Source organism: Ceratotherium simum, chromosome 3 (genome assembly GCF_057802395.1).
Source record: "Ceratotherium simum simum isolate JZ-2026a chromosome 3, ASM5780239v1, whole genome shotgun sequence".
Classification (NCBI taxonomy): domain Eukaryota; kingdom Metazoa; phylum Chordata; class Mammalia; order Perissodactyla; family Rhinocerotidae; genus Ceratotherium; species Ceratotherium simum.
Genome location: NC_141902.1, coordinates 17,619,300 through 17,638,229, shown reverse-complemented (window position 1 = coordinate 17,638,229; position 18,930 = coordinate 17,619,300). Strand labels below are relative to the sequence as shown.

The following is an 18,930-nucleotide window of genomic DNA, read 5'->3' as shown; positions in this document are numbered from 1 at the left end:
GCACTGCTTGGCAAGCCATGCTGTGGCGGCATCCCATATAAAGTGGAGGAAGATGGGGCCAGCCCCGTGGCGTAGTGGTTAAGTGCACATGCTCCGCTGCTGGCGGCCTGGGTTCAGATCCTGGGCGTGCACCGATGCAACGCCTTGTCAGGCCACGCTATGGCAGTGTCCCATATAAAGTGGAGGAAGATGGGCACAGATGTTACCCCAGGGCCAGTCTTCCTCAGCAAAAAGAGAGGAGGATTGGCATGGATGTTAGCTCAGGGCTGATCTTCCTCACCAAAAAAAATAAATAAATAAAAAAAATAAAGTGGAGGAAGATGGGCACAGATGTTAGCCCAGAGCCCGTCTTCCTCAGCAAAAAAAAAGAGGAGGATTGGTAGATGTTAGCACAGGGCTGATCTTCCTCATAAAATAAATAAATAAATAAAACAGATTTTTTTTTTTTTTAAGGACTTGTGGCTGATATAGTTTTTCCTGAAAACTTCTGTTTATAACCTACACATATACAAGTAGCACCTGACTTTTCTAACTACATATAACTATCTTATTTGGTTTCCATTAAAAAATCACAAAGGGGCCAGCTTGGTGGCATAGTGGTTAAGTTTGCATGCTCCACTTCGGTGGCCCAGGGTTTGCGGGTTCAGATCCCAGGCACGGACCTACACACCACTCATCAAGCCATGCTGTGGTGCCGTCCCATATACAAAAATAAAGGAAGATTAGCATAGATGTCAGCTCAGGGCCAGTCTTCCTCACACACACACACACACACACACACACACACACACACACACACACAAAGTCACAAAAACTAAAATGTACTGTACCTGGGGGCGGAATTTCTAGATCAGTTGTCTGTTGGACATTAGTACGACCAGGTCTAGGATCAAAAGCAGGAACCAAAGCAGAAAATTGCCGCTTTAGCACGTAATCATCATCCCATGTTCTTCTGCGTCCTCCTTTAGTTTCATACTCTTCTTCTTCCTATTACAATAAAATTCCACACACAGACAAACATGACAAGATAAAACTTTTCATTATTGCAAAAGTGATGTGCTAACTATAAAATAAGGTTATGTTAACTACTTCTCTGTAGCTATTACACTTCCTTATTTAGCCATATTTCTTAAGCATGAAATGAGCCAACATAAACATGTATAGCTACATACATTTCTTAATGATTTAAGTTTATCAAAAGTAAGCTGCATTAGCGGTGGTTACACAAATCTACATGTGATAAAATGACAAAGAACCAAACAAACACATTGTACCAATGTCAGTGTCCTGGTGTTGATACTGTACTCTAGTTATGCAAGATATAACCACTGGAAGAGATTGAGCAAAGGGCACATACGACCTCTCTGTACCATCTTTGCAACTTCCTGTGAACCTATAATTATTTTTAAATAAGTTTCTTTTTTTAAAAATGTAAATTGCATTACATACAAAATGGATATAATGCTTGGGAGTTGCTTTAAATTACTACGGGTAAAGAGATCAAACAAGTTTGACAAAGTGTTGATAATTGTTCAAGTCAAATGAGGGCTCTTATGAATTCATTGCACTATTCTACTTCTGGCATGTTTGAAAATTTCCATAATCAAAGTTTTTGTAAGGAACATTTTCTCCTCTCCTTCACTTTCAGTATCAACAAAAAAGAGATCAATGAATTGTAAATGTTGCAAATGTCTGATGCAATAATTTTTAAATAACGATCATGTATGTCTTTACACGCACACACACAGCCCCTTATATTTTGGACACAATTAAAATTAACTTTGAGTTAATACACGTAAAGTATTAAAAACAGTGCCCAGCACTTAATTAATGATCAATAAATGTTAGCTAACACACTAACATTACTACCTCTACCACAACTACTACAAAAACGATAAATCTTAGATAATAGCTATTAACCATTTTAGTATATATTTACTACTACCCAGAGGCCAAGATGAAGGAGTTTCAAGTAAGAAACTCCCATATGCATTATGCCAGAGCAACCATGGAATATGAACCCAAGCAGTTGGGCAAGTTTCTTTCTGTTAACTCTATTTGGTAACTTCCTGCCCCACCCCCTGTCCCGTAGATTTTTCTAGGCATTTTGCTGGATGCTTTATTGTGAAAGGGGAAAAAAAACACCGTAGGGAAGATAAATATGAAGATATTACCTGCTCCCCAATAGGTCGGCTCCCTGCTCCAGCAGGGACCTGTGGTAGCTGTGAAGTGACAGCGTGGTGCGTTACATCAGAGCGGGAGCCAGCTCGACGCTGCAGGGATGGTCGTCTCAGAATCTGAAACAGAAGAATGTGAAGAGACATGTCTAATTATTTGCCCCATATATAGCCCCATTCAGCCTTGACCTTAAACTATCAACCCATGTTACCAAAGCTATCATTAAAAAACTTCATATTCATTAGCCAGCTTCAGAAAAATTACAAACTGAATGTTTAAAATTCATTATGCATCATCTACTAACCTTCACAAGAAATATACTAATGTATTGTATTTTCTTAGCAACATATACAAAAAGCAGTTCTTGGAGTTCTTTACCTCATTAAAACTCAGCTTATGAAATTTTTTGAAATCTAGTAACATTATATAAAGAGAAATAAAAAATATACAAAAAGTTACAATAAAGGGTATTTTCAGGCAAAAGTTCAATTCAAAGACAATCATAGCGGTTAAACCAATCACCGCTTTAACTGGTTTAACCAGTTTAACCATAGTGGTTAAACACTGGGAGTTCTGGATCATACTGCCCAAGCTTGTGTCTCCACTTTTCTACTTAACTCTGATTAATCACAGCAAATTATTTTTTCTATGCTTCTACCTCATAGCTCTGTTTAAGGCCTGATAATACACAGATTCAGCTTGCAAAACAGTAAGTACTAAAAAATTCTAAGTATAATTATTGTGGAAGAACCATGAAAATTATATTCTTTAGGATGAATACAGTTCTTCACACACTTAAACCTGATGTTAAAAATCAGCATGTGACATTGTATAATTTTTCAAATATAACCAACTTATTTTCTTTTAAAAGAGAATTATAAATGCTCAGACTAAAAGTCCTTTTCTTAATTAACCACATTTTTCATACTGGTGCCTTATTTCCTTGCTTCAAATTTAACCAGGACTTTGCTTTTCCTCTCTTCATTTCAATTATTAACATCCTATCTTAGTTAAGAGAACAGGGGACTCTCTCACTACCATAACCTCCTCGTATTCTTGGTCCTCCTGATTGTCATCTTCATTCTCATCATCTTCCTCATCTGGCTCAGGCAAGTCCTCATCATCATCTAGCTCAGCTAACAGAGTACTGGCCCGGCAGCTATCAAGGAAATCTAGAAAACAAAACCAACAACCTTACTCTCAACACAATTAACAATGTTAACTTTGTGTATTGGTTTTACAAAACAAAGGTAAAATTCAAAAGGGACGAGTGAGTATAAAGACCACACTTAGTGATGCCACCCTTATTCCACTATGATACATACAGGAAGACTAATTTTGGTAAACAGTCACAAGCATGGCAGAAAACAAGGATGATCATAAACTAAATCCAAATCCACAAAAACATAACATAAAACAATATGGGCTATGTTAAAAAATAAAAGATCTTATGAGGAAAAAGAACAGAATTAAGTCAATCAGAGAGAGAGCTGGGTTTAGCTATGTGACCTGGCAGGTTACTGCTTAAGGATAATGCCTATTTACTATGGAATAACGTATATACCATCTTTCATATTATCCACATCATCTAGCACATAAGGAAGTTCAATAAACTTGAATCCTTTTTATCTTCCTCCTTCTTAGGATCTCTCCCCCTCACCCCTCAATGAAAACCGTGTCACATTTACATTGTCCCACATAATGACAAGCTGACAACGCTGACAAGCTGTTCTTTACAAAAACTGAAAACAAAAAGAGAAATAAGGGGACTAAAACAGGACGAGTTTTTACTGAACCTGGAAGAAAAAACAACTTCTGTGGATCAAAAGACAGTATATACTCTATATTCCAAAAGAACATCCAGAAGACAATGTATAATTATTTAGTAGAAACTTGGCATCTGCAGACGTCTGAACCAAACATATTTTTTTAGTCTAATAATTACATAGGACTAAAAATTCAATACCTTTTACTGGATGGCTAGTAGGAGAAAGAGGCCTGATCTATATTCAATTTGTTTCTAAGGTACACTTTTTTAACACTTTCTGAAATCAGAATGTGTCTTCTAAGCAATGGCAAGTCACAGCTAATTTGGCAATATTTTATTTTTAGTGATATAAAAATAATGATGTCTCTTATAATTAATGGCATCTTAAATTTGATGAAATATATTACCCCTAACACATGTAAGGTGCCATCCTGCAATTTAGGAAGTGGTTCTCATAAACATGATGTAGTAGTACATGAAATAAATCAATTCCACTTTCGGTTTATTTTTAAAGGAAAATCATCTAACTTTATACATTGAAATTCCATCTCATATATGTTACAATTCACTGAGAGGCTTTTTTAACTCATCATCTTCCCTTTTTTATCAGAGTTTAGGAACATAAAAAAAATCCTTTATTTCATAGATTTGACCATATCACAGAATCAAATTATGTCCCTCAAAACGTTAACATAGTAAACGTTTGCACACGAAGAAATTATTTTATTATTATTTTTTGTGTGTGTGAGGAAGACGGGCTCTGAGCTAACATCTATTGCCAATCCTCCTCCTTTTTTTTTTCCCCCAAAGCCCCAGTAGATAGTTGTATGTTATAGCTGCACATCCTTCTAGTTGCTGTATGTGGGACGCGGCCTCAGCATGGCCGGAGAAGCAGTGCGTTGGTGCGCGCCTGGGATCCGAACCCGGGTCACCAGTAGCGGAGCACGCGCACTTAACCGCTAAGCCACGGGGCGGCCCAAAGAAATTATTTTATAGGACAGATGTTACTCTGATCCTTCAGAGCACAAAGAGTGCTCCAGTTTTAGGAATGTAAAAAAGGAAATTTTAATCATCTAACACTAATTTTATTTATTTATTTTTTTGTGAGGAAGATCAGCCCTGACCTAACATCCGATGCCAATCCTCCTCTTTTTGCCAAGGAAGATCACCATCATTTTGCTACATACACATTTAAGAGATAAAGCATAAACAGAGAAATGTAACGATTTTCCTAAAACTATAGAACGTCAGATCCAATTCTTGGCTTGGAATAGGAAAGGCCACATTCTCAGAAAAAAGAAGAAACGTATTAAATGAGGTATACATAAAACAGTACTATATGCTATATATATATATATAAATATTCTTGTATTTGAAATTAATAAAAATAATTTTTAAAAAAGAACAGGCAGTGTGATCAAGGATGTGTGGTAAAAAGTATTCCAAAACAAAAATGACAGGAGTACAACCTTTTTGGAAGGCAATTCAGCAATTACTCATTTAGGAATTTACCCTAAGGAAATACACAAAAATACAATTCAATGATGCTTATTCATAACAATGTTTATGGTAATGAAAAGCTGTAATTTAAATATACAAAATGGAGAATTTATTAAATAACTATAATATAGTCAAACAGTAGTCTATTTGGCAGCCCCTTCAAATATTGTAAATCCACTGAACAATGAAAATATTTTCACAATGTACTGAGTGAAAAGAGCTATCTGGAAAGAATATAATCCTTTTGTTCAAAAAAAAAAGAACACATACATCAAATGATATGTATCAAATAACAATGGTCATCTGGGACATGGGGCCTAAATGATTTTTATTTTCTCCTGTATTTTCTTTCTATAAAATGTTTTGTTTTTTTTTTTTGTGAGGAAGATCAGCCCTGAGCTAACATCCATGCCAATCCTCCTCTTTTTGCTGAGGAAGACTGGCCCTGGGCTAACATCTGTACCCATCTTCCTCCACTTTATATGGGATGCCACCACAACATGGCTTGACAAGCGATGCGTTGGTGTGTGCCCGGGATCCAAACCCCGGGCCGCCACAGCAGAGCTCAAGCACTTAACTGCTATGCCACCGGGCTGGCCCCTATAAAATGTTTTACTTTTCTAATAAGATAAAATAAGATGATTAGAAACATATTTTAATTGAATCAAATGGTTTTATCACTGGCTAGAGCATGGAAGCCATGATGGTGTAACAACAGAACTTTCTAAGCAAAAATTAATTAATTTGAAAAATTCAAATGTTACCTAATTAAGGAATTATTTCCAAAACACCTTGATAATAGTTGTGGTACTGGGATTTATATTAAGAAATATATATTTGGTTTTCATCTCTGTTCCAGGCACTGAGCTTCTAAAAACCCTTGGAATTTCCTAAGTGATAAGAACCATAAAAGTGTCTTTTGTTATTCATAACCAGAGCTGTTTTAAAGAGGAGACTTTTGGAAAGCCCCTAATCTAAGGATGGGCTGGTTGTCAGTGGAACCAACCATAATTAGAGAGTTGGAACTTTCACCCCACGCCCCAGACCTCCAAAAGGATGATGTTCAGACACCTTCTAGGATGGTGGACAAGAACACATCCGTGGGCCGGGAGGGTCCCCAAACTCCAAGGGGACAGGAGCTTTGGCGCTTGGGACCCTTCCAGACCTCACCTATGTATCTCTTCTATCTGACTGTTCCTGAGTTATATCCTTTTCATAATAAACCAGTAATCCAGTAAATAAAATGTTTTCCTGAGTCCTGTGAGCCACTCTAGTAAATTAACTGAACCCAAGGAGGGGGTCGTGGAAACCTCCGATTTATAGCCAGTCGGTCAGAAGCACAGAAGACAACCTGGACTTGAGATTAGTGTCTGAAGGAAGGGGGTGGCAAAGCGTCATGGACCTGAGCCTTTAACCTGTGAGATCTGACACTGTCTCTAGGTATGCAGACAGTGTCAGAATTGCGTTAAATTGTAGGACACTCCGCTGGTGTCTGAGTATCACTTGGTGTGGGAAAACTTCACACACATTTGGCTGTCAGAGATGCCAGAAGTGAAGTATTCTGTGAGTAGAGTATTGAGACTAGAGGAGACACAGGAGGAGGCTTTTTCCGTCTACATTACAGTGTACAAGGAATAATGCTTTACAAAGTTTATTAATCTATTACACTTTTACTCTTCTCTGATAAAAGTGTCAAATGTCTTTGTTATTATGGTTCTAATGAAACTTCATTAGTGACAAAAGGCAAAAAAGGATGACTCACAAGTTTTTAGACATCTGTTTATAATCAGATTTAATAGTCCCTCATATCACTGTGAGCTTTTTCATCTTATATGAAGATGCCATAAATGTAAGAAGAGAGAATAATTCCTTTCTAAGCAAAAATTAGAAACTGCCCAGTAGAAAAATGTAATAAAAGCATCACTATACAAATATCTTAAATATTTTAAACTATAACTTACCATATAAGGAATATTCTGCTTCCTGACCTGTGTCACTTTCACTGGAGGTTGAGGTGAGGCTGGTGGTTAAAGTATTACTTAACGACTGACCAACTGATAAAACTGTTGTTGCTGTAGCTACATTGCTGCTGCTAGTAACACTGGATGTTGACATAGTCACAGTTGATGTAGTACCAGGTGTGGTCAAATTAGGGAAACTTTGAGCACCCATAAGAGGAGAAGCTAAAGATAAAAATGAAGCAAATCAGTGCAAATAGGTAGGACTGTATAAACCTTAGAAAAACTAGGTAGTATATTTAGAAAAAAGAATGAGGTCATGAAACACTATTAAAAGGCTGAAAAGCAACAACTTTGGGAACCCAACTGAAATCCAACTAAAAATTGTTTTTATTGCACTATTATTTTTCAAAAAACGAAGACTAGCTTTTTAAAAAAGCGAAACAGGCAATGAAATAATTCCCAATTATATTTTCCAAGGGAACTACTCTGACCCATTAGTAGCTTAAATTAGAATTAAATCCCTTTCAGAAGCTAATATTAATTTAGGAACTAAGTAAAAGTTATACTAGTGTGATGCTCTGATTTCAATTGACTATGCTGATATTTAAGTCATCTATTTCCTCATGCAACTGTACTTAATGATTTATCATAGAAGAGTGAAAAACAGAAGTGTGTTGTTTACCCTTTCAGAATAAGAAGTTCTTTATCACACCTGATCTGAATTCTTAAAATATCATGATTCTATAGAACTTAACTTCATGTTTCTGAAGTGCTAAAGTTGATATAGTTGTTAATGATCTAGTTAAAGACTGAGCCAGAACCCACTGAACAAGAAACCCTCCTTTGCATCCCTCAGAGTGGAAAAAGCATTGGGTTCCATAAGGAAAAGCTCACTTACTTGCTGTGCTCATCACATTCCTCCCCAAAGTATTAGTGTTGTTATCACTGCTGCTTCGGCTTAGATTCATGTTGTTCGTGGCATTAGTCCGTGCTATGTTTGCCACTCTCCTTACAAAACTCTCCAAGCTAGATGTTTCTCTTGAGGACAGGTTAGGTACACTTGCACTAGAGCTCATAGGGGCCCCAGCAGCCAACAAAGAACTCACTGACAGTCTGTTACTTGCTGAAGAGCTAAGGGGTCGTTGTGAAGCTGCTTCTTTATTAGTTAACTCAGATACTGAACTAACATCAGGAGAACTAACACTAACAATTCCCATGGATATTGCACTAGACTCCCCAGGAGTACGAACAGAACTATCAGGGCCTAACTTTCTTTCAGCATTTTCACTTCCCGTTTCCGCTGTTAAGGTGCTGGTGCTTGCACTGGAAGATGACCCTACTTCTGTTTGAGGGACGTTTTCAGCAGATGAAAGAACAACAATAGGTTCATGGACATCAGCTCCTGAAACTATACTGTGTTCCATTACAATTTCTGATCTCCGTTCCGTTTTGGTCGAACCCAAGCTGATGTCGCTGCTACTGGCCACGCTACACACAGAACTGCTGCTTCCTTTTCTACTTGAGGAGCCTGCAGCAGCAGACGTCTTGTCTGGACAGTTGTTTTTCACCAAGCTGCTCCATGATTGCGTTGTGCCTGAAACAGTGGATGAAACAGGTTTGGGTGATGCCACTGTATCAGGGTCGTACCCTGGTGCAAGCTTGAGGTCAAATTTTCCTTCTGCGCCCATACGGTAAGAGTTTGAGCCACCAGCATCCCAGGTGACATCAATCCAGCCTGGAAAGGGACAGGAGTTTGTGAGACCCAGCAGAAAGCAGACAGGAGCGTGTCACACAGTAGCTCCACAATATGGGATCAGCTTTTCATCAGTCCTGTACTTCTCTGAACTTCTATAGTCATTTAAGGTCTGCCAAATAAAATTCAAGTCTTCCTTTTATTTCTCTTATTTCTGAACTGTTCACTTTGGTGATATTTAAAAACAATGTAAGGGTCATGTTTACATCTATTGGGGTATGTTTTAAGGGAAAGAACTGTTAAAAATTGTAAAAAGTGATACAAATGGTAAAATACTGCAACTTCAGCAAATATAGATGAAATCTAAGTAAAAAGTTTTTTAGTTACTAAATATGATTATGTGGTCAAGTGTTCTTTATAAAAAAAAGTGCTGGCTTACCATTAATTTCTATGTTTGGGCTAAATCCTATAATTGACAGACAAAATATTCATATTATCTCCATAGAAATTTTAGGTCACTAGCTCAAATAACACTAAGTTAGCATTTCGGTTGTGTTCTCAAAGTTCAGTGGTTACTTGGTTCTCTTATGATTAAGTTTAACAAAGTTGAATAAACACAGAAAATTCTAAAACAAAACTTAAAAAGTATCCTAAGCTCTTCTATTAGAACCTATATGCTAAAGCTAATAATGTGTCAAGAACTAATGAACATACTGATATTCAATCTATATTTACTCATGCTTGGAAAATGATACTTATTCTTTTTTAAAAATGGTAATTAACTTCCAAAAGCAATAAAATAAATTGCTTACTAAAAATGAAATTAATAGAAATTTTACAATCTTATTTTAGTGTTATAAGCTAACTACTGCAGGGAAAAACACAACACGTAAAAATATTTATTTATTTTTAAGTATAACAAGTCTTTGCAAAGTTTGAAAGTACTTTACCCACACACGCACGTACTCCCATGCATACACAGGTGCACGCACACAAAGGCCAAGTTCAGATATGTTTATGATGAGTCTCAGAGGGGTATAAGTGATATTGAATTACCTGTGGGGATTATCTGCATATGAGTTCTTTGAGAGGAAAACTGCACCAGATCTACATAATCTAGTTTAGCTGAGTTTTCAATTGCCTTAATTTATTCTGTATGCTGAAATAACCTCTGAAGAAACAACATTTAACTATCTCTTCTGCAACATGGAAAAGTGTGAGAAAAGGAAAGGTTCAAAAACATATCCCAATCCCAAATAAAAATAACATTTGTATTGCACGAATTGGTCCAAAAATATACTAATAATTTATTTCCTAGCACTTATCAAAACTTCTGTGTTTTATCTGTTTCACTCAGAAGACAAGAGGATCATACTTTTTTGTTGACCATTGTTCATATCTGAAGTCTTATCAAAGTGCCTTTACAAAGCAGGCACTCATATTTGTGGAATAAATGAAAAAATGGATATTCCTACCAACACACAGATTCTCTAGAAAGGAAAGAGATTTAATTGATATAATGTGGAAAAATAATTTTAAAATGTAAACCATTCATATTAGGCTTAAGAATGTGTTGAAACTGATATCTAAGGGGAACTAAGAAAGAGTACATACAAACTATACATAAATGTATAGATACAAAACTCTGAACTCTTCCTATGCCCGAAAGATAGATAAAAAGATAAACAGAGTTAGTAATAACTAGCCATTATTAGAAATGGTTGGCTTAAATATTCAAAAGCTAAGAATCCTCTCTGACACAAAGGTTTAAGGTGCAACTTAATAGGAATGGCCATCTTGGTGAACCAAAACTCTGAATCTCTACATTTGCCAAATCAGTAAAAATAAGCCTTTCTTATATGCTAAATTCTGAAATTAAGATTCCAATTTTCCTATACGTTGCTTCAGTTGACTCCAGCCTGAGAAAAATGAACTGCATTCACATATGCCTAACTAGCCCACACACTTGAAAGGCAAAACAAACAATTTAGGGGAAATAGAAAATTAAGTATCATTAAGATGGCTAAAAACAAGAATATTTGAAATTTCTGAGTTGAATGGTATTATCATCATCTCAACTATTATGGTTTTTATGAATTTTGGCAGTTACATTCATGCTCACTCACTATAAACATGCTATGATGCCAGTGATTTGCAATTAGGGTATGACTACACAGAAATGCATTTGGTAGTGAGGTAATTCAAGGAATTGAATCTTAAAAGCAATAAAACCAAAGTATTTATTTAGGTAAATAAATGCCTTTATCACAAAGAACATGAATATATTAAGATATTAAATGTTAGTCATTCTCCTAAGCACTGACACTCTTATTATAGCTCTTTAAATATTTGGTGTAAATTGAGAATATGAACATTTTACTCTTCTTTTTCTTTTTAATGCTAGGCAAAATTCATAAGAACCCTCTACCAGTTAGGCAAATCATCCGCTAATAAATCATCCGCTAATAAATCATCCTTTTAAGTTATAAGAAAAAAATTAGCCACTATAGTTGCTTCTGAGACTTAACATCAATTTATGAAGTGGGTATGAACTTCCCTAAAATCTATAGCATTAAAGGTTGAAAATGAACTTGATTTAAACAATAACTCTTACAAAACAAGAAAGTTTAAAATCCCAAAGAAAAGCTGGTAGACTGAGCAACACTGCAAAATGTCTTATAATCTACTAATAAATGAAGAGCCTTTAAATAAAGAGCCTTTAAATAAAGAGCCTTTGTTCTATGCTTTATTAAAACATAGCACCTAAAAATGTTAATGCTTTTTCTTCTACATGGCTTAAGAGTAAAAAAATTATTGCCTGATTCCTGTCAGGCTAACAAGATAAAGAAAAGCGTAAGAAATCAAGATCAAGATCAATGGAAACTTATGAATAATAAACTAAGAAAAAAAAACCAAACAGCAGAAAATGTGTCTTGAAGGTATTCAACTTATACTAGCTTATAAATCACTTCAAAATATTAGCAATAAGTTTAAAGTCAAAACTTAAAAATTTTAAATTTTCCCTTATTTCTAAATAAATGATTTTTCCATTTTTAATGTGAAATCAATAGATCAGTTCCTCTACATAACGCTGGGACATTTATACAATTTATAAATTATCCCAAAATAACAAAAGAAAAATAGTTTATTATTTAAGTAGTTGATTTCCACATTACAAAAGCTAAGCACCTACTCACCATTATGCAGTTCTCCTGTGACAGTGCCTTCTCCCTGGGGGCTGCCATCCTGATCTCGCCATTTCCAATCAAGGCCTCTGATCACACGAGCCCCTGGAACCATGTATTTCAGAACCTGGGAGCGTACTAGACGTCTCTGTCTTCTAAGATTAGCTTCTGCTTCCTTAGCTGCTTTTCCTGTAAGGTAGAAATCAGAGAAATATAAACAAAATCACTTTTTACAAATATGATTGTTTTAGTAAGTTAGAAAAACCTACTACCATCTCTTTACCTAGCTGATCTTCACAGACTCCATTTACAGTGCCATAAAGTTCGAATCCAGAGAGGGAGAGGTAGTGTGTTTGTCCACTAGCATTCTTCCCCATCTGTTTAATTCTCACATGTCGCCACCCTTGTTTCTCATCCTTTGGTGGATCAAGAGGCCAGGTTGCTGTTGACCTGTGAATGAGTTAGGGGAAAAAATTGTGTAATGTTTTAAAACAGATGAAAAAGATGTTTAAGGTGGGGAAGATTTTTTACATAATAGAGAACTGTAGAAAAAATAAACCAACTTTCATATTCAGTCAACAGTTCGCTACACAAGAATCAAGAAATCAAAAGAGAAAAACAGTAGTCAAAAAAATAAGTTAAAAATGAAATGTTGAAATGTTAAAATGTTTACTATTAATCTGACTCATAACATTAAATGATTTATGATTAACAAAATCCGAAGAAATAAGACAAGAAATTTTATGAATGATATATTTTTATGAAAAAAATTTTAAATTCTTGCAAAGTTTTAAATGATATATTAAATATTAACTTTAAAGCTTGAAAATATTACCTATTAATCCTAATGTTAAGAAGCTCCTTCCAGACTCTATCAAATGCAGAAAATAATTTAACTCCACACTCTATCTACCCATCAAAATGTGCTACAATGTACAATTAAAACCTATTAAAACTAAATTTTTTAGAAATATCATGCTGACCGTCTGTCTTTAAAAAAATAATATATGACCAATATATAAAACTTAGGAAAAGAGATACATAGAAATAAGAAAAATTTAAAAGTCAGCCATAATTCTATAACCAGCAATAGCCACTGTTAATTTGTTGACTAGGCACATACATTATGTGACTATATGGAAAGTTTAGTTAAAAGCTGATTTCATTTTTTGGGGGTTTTTATTAGTGTGCTATATATACACCCATATAGCTATATATCTATTTCTTTTTAAATAAATAAGCTCAGCTTTCTACTAATGTTTAAAGCTTTTGACAAAGTTTTGGTGAAGTCAGTATTTCCAAGTTTTAATACCTAAATTATAGTATCAAGTGATGTTTTTAGAAAGAAAATCTTGCTTCAATATCTCACAAAGAAGAGAGCTCTAAGGGTATACAATTATAAAATAAACAAAGCTCTTTATTGAGTTTTCCAATTTGCAAAGACTCCTCAACTAACCCTGGTTCATTGAGACTGCAGTCATCAACATGGGTATACAAAGAAGTCCAGTTCTGTCCATCTTTGGATACCTGGAAAACCCAATTTCTTAGTGCAGACCTTCCATAACCACGAGCATGACGAAGTGTATATGCTGATGGTATCACCCAGAGACCCAGATCTATGGCGAACCAGGCATTCTTATCATCATTGCTATGACAATTTAAAGCTGAATTATCACGACTTAATATGTCTTCTAAGCGGCCATAAGGTAGATTTCTTCCTTCTGATGATGTTACTACTACAAGTCCGTAAGCAGCTGGATTTACCCATTCATATGCAGTTCTATACAAAAATAAAGAAAAATTAGCAGTTAACACTACTAAAATAATTTCATTTGTTCATATTCGATTTTCTTCCCACAAAAAATTATATTAAGTAAAAAAAATTCTACAATTAACAATTTAGATTTTTTTCCTTCATAAATAGTAATTTGGATAGTCTTAAACTTAACCTATAAAACAAAGTTCCTTGAACTGCAGGATACTCCATTTTATTCTACTACTTAGAATTCTTTTTCCAGGTGAATGTTTTCACTCTACATTAAATTAAATGACTTACTTGGCATTTGTCCCAATCCAGTAAATGATTCCATTCTCATCAAAATCATGCTGGTGCCGAAATATAAAATTTTGGCCTTCTCTTAATTTTCGAACAAAAACAAATGAAGATCGGTCAAAATCATACCACTGCTTTGCTACCTAAACCCAAGAAAAGACAGAAAACACTCACCTTAATAATGCTATTTTCAAATGTATTGCCCACTTTTTTCCTATCCCTTTAATGTGAATTGTTTTATTATAACGAATACTCATTAAAAAGGATTTGGAGAAAAAAAAAAACAAACAGAAATTTCCACAACCAAAGTACCCCACTATTAATATCATAGAGTATTTCTTTAGTCTATTATTTCAACAGATAGGCTAAAACAAAGTCTTGATCGTACTGTACAAAAACAGTTTTTCTCTTATCAGTCTTTATATTTTTTATTAGCGAGATAATATTCAAATTAATGGAAATAATCATCAACTTGATATTCTGTTAGTGATAGGCATTAAGGTTTTGTTCACTATTTTAGGATTACAAATAACTATAATAAACATCTTTATGAAGAAACCATTTATAATGTACAGGCATACCTCATTTTATTGCTTCACTTTATTGTGTATCACAGATATTGTGTTTTTTTACAAGACCCTCCAGCAGCAAAAAGATTACAACTTGCTGAACGTTCATATGATGGTTAGCATTTTTTAGCAACAAAGTATTTTTTACTTAAGGTATGTAGATTGGTTTGTTTTTATACATTTTTTTAGACATAATGCTATCGCACACTTAATAGCCTACAGTATAGTGTAAACATAACTTTTATATACACTGGGAAACCAAAAACTCATGTGATTTGCTTTATTGTGATATTCACTTTATTGCAGTGGTCTGGAACTAAACCAGCAATATCTCCGAGATATGCCTGTATAAAGATTCTTTTCTTAGAATAGATTCCTAAAAATGGAATTACTAAGTCAAACTGTATTACCATAACTCTGGATACATACTTCTCAAAATACTTTTCTAAAGGGCTAAACCACAGCAGAGAATGCTTATTTCACCATGCTCTTGCCAAAAACTCACCATTTTTAAGAGATACTGTTCCAGAGATTCAACTGTGGCTAAAGGTTCCATCTTCAACATCCTGCCAGTCCTGTCTATCAATGCAGTTTCACCAGGTGCACGTTCCAACCGAAATCTTAATCTTCTTGTAAGTATCTACACAGAAATGATCAAAATGCATCAGAAAATACCTTGTTTTCTTAGAATTGTAAAAATGAGACATGTTACATGAACATAGTAATTGAGATTTATAAAGTATAACCATAAAGGAAGGATCAATGTCTGTCTTACATTAAATGTTTTTTTTTAAGTCCTCTGAATAAATGATATTGGCTTTCAAGAAAAAAACAAAGTTTACTTAGAATTTCTAAACAACTTCAAATACATATGGTTTAAATAAAATTATCACAAAATACTTCAAAAAAAGTATTACATCTCTAACTTATAACTCTCAATTTTCCAGGTAAGTTATGAAAATTAGCTAATTAACTTATTCCCTTAAAGCTAAAATATATAAAATAATCTATGGCTAATAAACCTTAAAAAATTCAAGACAGCTTCTAATCCAATATGTTTGATTAAGTGACATGTATGAGACTAGCAATTTTAGGTAACTTCATTTCTATAAAAATCTTAATTCCTATAGACACAAAATTAAATATTCATATGTGCATTTGGGTAGCATTTTAGACTGCAAAATTACCAGAGGGCACCTTCCTAGCCTTCCTATCTTTGTATCTTGCACAGTCTCCTGAAATGAGAAGCACATAATAAAAGATTTTGGTACTCCTAGGACTGTATAAGCAGGGGAATTTCCAGTCTTTGAGACCTATCTCTACTTCATTCACGTATCCAAGATAAAGACTTAAAAGGGATGGAGGGCCAGCCAAGTGGCCTAAGGGTTAAGTGCACGTGCTCCTCTGCAGCGGCCTGGGGTTCGGATTCTGGGGGCGCACCAACGCACCACTTGTCAAGTCACGCTGTGGCGGCGTCGCATATACAGTGGAGGAAGGTGGGCGCACGTTAGCCCAGGGCCAATCTTCCTCAGCAAAAAAAGAGGAGGATTGGTGACAGATGTTAGCTCGAGGCTGATCTTCCTCACAAAAAATAAATAAATAAATAAACAAATAAATAAATAAATAAAATACATTTTAAAAAACGGGTGGATGGAAAAAAAAATCCCTTTGCTCCTCTATATTATTCTGTTTGAAATAAAACACAAAGTAGATCTCTACATCTTGTTGAATATATATACAATGTCAGGAGCACTAACTATACTGTAATTTCCTGAACAAGCTCTCTCGTCTGGGAGTCCAGTGGCTTCGGTAACACTACTGGGTTCTTGGGGGTATGGCAAGTTTTTTGCCTTGAGTAGGCATTGTTTTGGCAAATATAGATTCTTAGTCACTTATTAAAGGCTATATTTAAAAGAAACTATTCCATGCAGTAGAATGCAGAATAGGTTGGATAAAGTTAAGACCTGCCAGGAAATACTAAAGTAACCCACAGAACATGTGATAAAGATCTGGCTTGGGATATTAGCAGTAAGACTATTTGTTTTGCCTGTTCATACCTGGATCCCAGCTGCTAACAAAAGAATAATTGAATAAATAAAAGAGAATGTCAACCAAATAACATTTAGGAAGAAAATAGGCTCATTATAAAACCATATGATAATGATTGATTTCTGAAAGGATCAATAGGAACGGCTAAGGAAGGCCATCTGGTTCTAACCAATGACATAAAGAAAACAACAACAATAAAATTGTGCTTAAAATATTTTTACATTTTCTCATATGTTGTTACACACAGAGATGAAGGGACTTAACCGATAATTCTAGAACAAAAGGACCCTTTTTTCCTGCTTTTTCCACTGATAACATGTCTTTTTCCACTTACAATCTACCAAATATGATTTACTACTTACAATAAATATTTATTGAAAATCCATAGCGATTTGATTAAACAAAAGAAAACTGAAATATTAATACATTCAAGAGTCATTTAAAAAAACAAACAGGGGCCGCCCCGTGGGGTAGCGGTTAAGTGCGCGCGCTCCACTGCTGGTGGACCAGGTTTGGATCCTGGGCGTGCACCAAGGCACTGCTTGTCAGGCCATGCTGTGGCGGCATCCCATATAAAGTAGAGGAAGATGGGCACAGATGTTAGCCCAGGGCCAGTCTTCCTCAGCAAAAAGAGGAGGATTGGCATGGATGTTAGCTCAGGGCTGTTATCTTCCTCACAAAAAAAATAATTAATTAACAATAAAAAAAAAAAATCAAATGGCATTAGGGTTAAAGTCTTTAAGGATTAAGCAGAATTGTTACTTTATACAATACGAAAGTTTTTGTTTTTAAGAAAAGTACAAGACTGATCCTAAATGCATTCAGCAATAATAGCAACTGCATTTTTCACGGTACCTGGAGGTTATATGTGGATCCGGGAGTATCATACAAATGAAGAGGTAGACGTTCAATAGATTCTAGTACAGCTATTAACTTTCTAATTAATGCAACTGCTGGTCGACTGTGAACGAAAAAAATAATTGTTAAGAGCTTTTATATAATTGCATGCAAAAGTTCATACAGAAACTGCAGTGAGCAACTTCACATAGACCCTTACTGTGAGCGCAGAGTTTAATTTTGTATTAGATCACATCTGAGTAAGCAAAGATACTCATAACTCAATTTCCTTCACTTAAGAATAAAATACTGCACTTATAAATTGCATTCAATGTAGATGTGTAATTTATTTTTTAAAGTTTAAACAATTTTATTATGTAATATTCGATACATATAAAAGGATATATAAAGCAGCAAAGTTTTGAAAATAACAGTATTTGTTGGCAAGGCAACATTGGCATAATGCTTCTGGAAAATAATTTGACAATTTGTATCAAAAACCTTTAAAAATCATCTATAACCTTTAACTGAGTATTCCACTTAAAGGAATTTACATAAAAAGATGTGTCCCTTGAGACAAGTATATTTTAGTATTAGTAATAATTTGCAAAGAGCTAAAATGTTTACTACAGTAATATTTCAATAAATTATTATACATCCATAAAATAAGGCATTTTATTTTACACTTACATTTATTTTAAAATGTAATGCACTCATCTAAAATGGTATTTAAAATTAATGAAATTGAATTTCATTTATTATTTTAAAAATTCAATCACATTCAAAAGTAAATAAAATGAACCTTCCTCAACCCAGGACCCAGCTTCAACTACTGTCTACAAATGGGCAATCGACTTCTATCTACATCCCACCTATTTCTCTCCTTCCCATACATTTTGAAGAAAATCCCAGAGAATGTATCATTTCATCCAGAAATATTTTGAGTATGTATCTCTACAAAGGAAGAATTCTTTAAAAAAATCATATTATCACACCTAAAAAGGAATTAACAATTATTAATTCACATCAAACATTTACGCAGTGTTCAAATTTCCAGTTATATCCTTTTTTTTTTTTTTTTGAAGATTGGCCCTGAGCTAACATCTGTTGCCAATCTTCCTCTTTTTCTTATTCTCC

At 34.7% G+C, this 18,930-nt stretch overlaps 1 protein-coding gene across 14 annotated transcripts in view; it reads right to left on the bottom strand.

Moving 5' to 3' along the window:
• The window catches only part of HECTD1 (HECT domain E3 ubiquitin protein ligase 1), an 82,525-nt gene that overhangs the window by 14,149 nt on the left and 49,446 nt on the right, over nucleotides 1-18,930 (bottom strand). For 4 of the 14 annotated variants that reach the window (XM_087422884.1, XM_087422923.1, XM_087422896.1 and 1 more), the window contains exons 19-30: nucleotides 17,812-17,917; nucleotides 16,095-16,142; nucleotides 15,413-15,547; nucleotides 14,342-14,481; nucleotides 13,742-14,065; nucleotides 12,569-12,735; nucleotides 12,298-12,474; nucleotides 8,306-9,142; nucleotides 7,408-7,629; nucleotides 3,217-3,350; nucleotides 2,175-2,297; nucleotides 831-987 (exon numbers count right to left, since the gene is read on the bottom strand). In XM_087422884.1, coding sequence (XP_087279010.1) covers nucleotides 831-987; nucleotides 2,175-2,297; nucleotides 3,217-3,350; nucleotides 7,408-7,629; nucleotides 8,306-9,142; nucleotides 12,298-12,474; nucleotides 12,569-12,735; nucleotides 13,742-14,065; nucleotides 14,342-14,481; nucleotides 15,413-15,547; nucleotides 16,095-16,142; nucleotides 17,812-17,917 — 2,570 coding nt within the window. The remainder of the gene's footprint in view (nucleotides 1-830; nucleotides 988-2,174; nucleotides 2,298-3,216; nucleotides 3,351-7,407; nucleotides 7,630-8,305; nucleotides 9,143-12,297; nucleotides 12,475-12,568; nucleotides 12,736-13,741; nucleotides 14,066-14,341; nucleotides 14,482-15,412; nucleotides 15,548-16,094; nucleotides 16,143-17,811; nucleotides 17,918-18,930) is intronic. The other 10 variants (XM_004421141.3, XM_014780431.2, XM_014780429.2 and 7 more) reach the window with 6 other exon arrangements.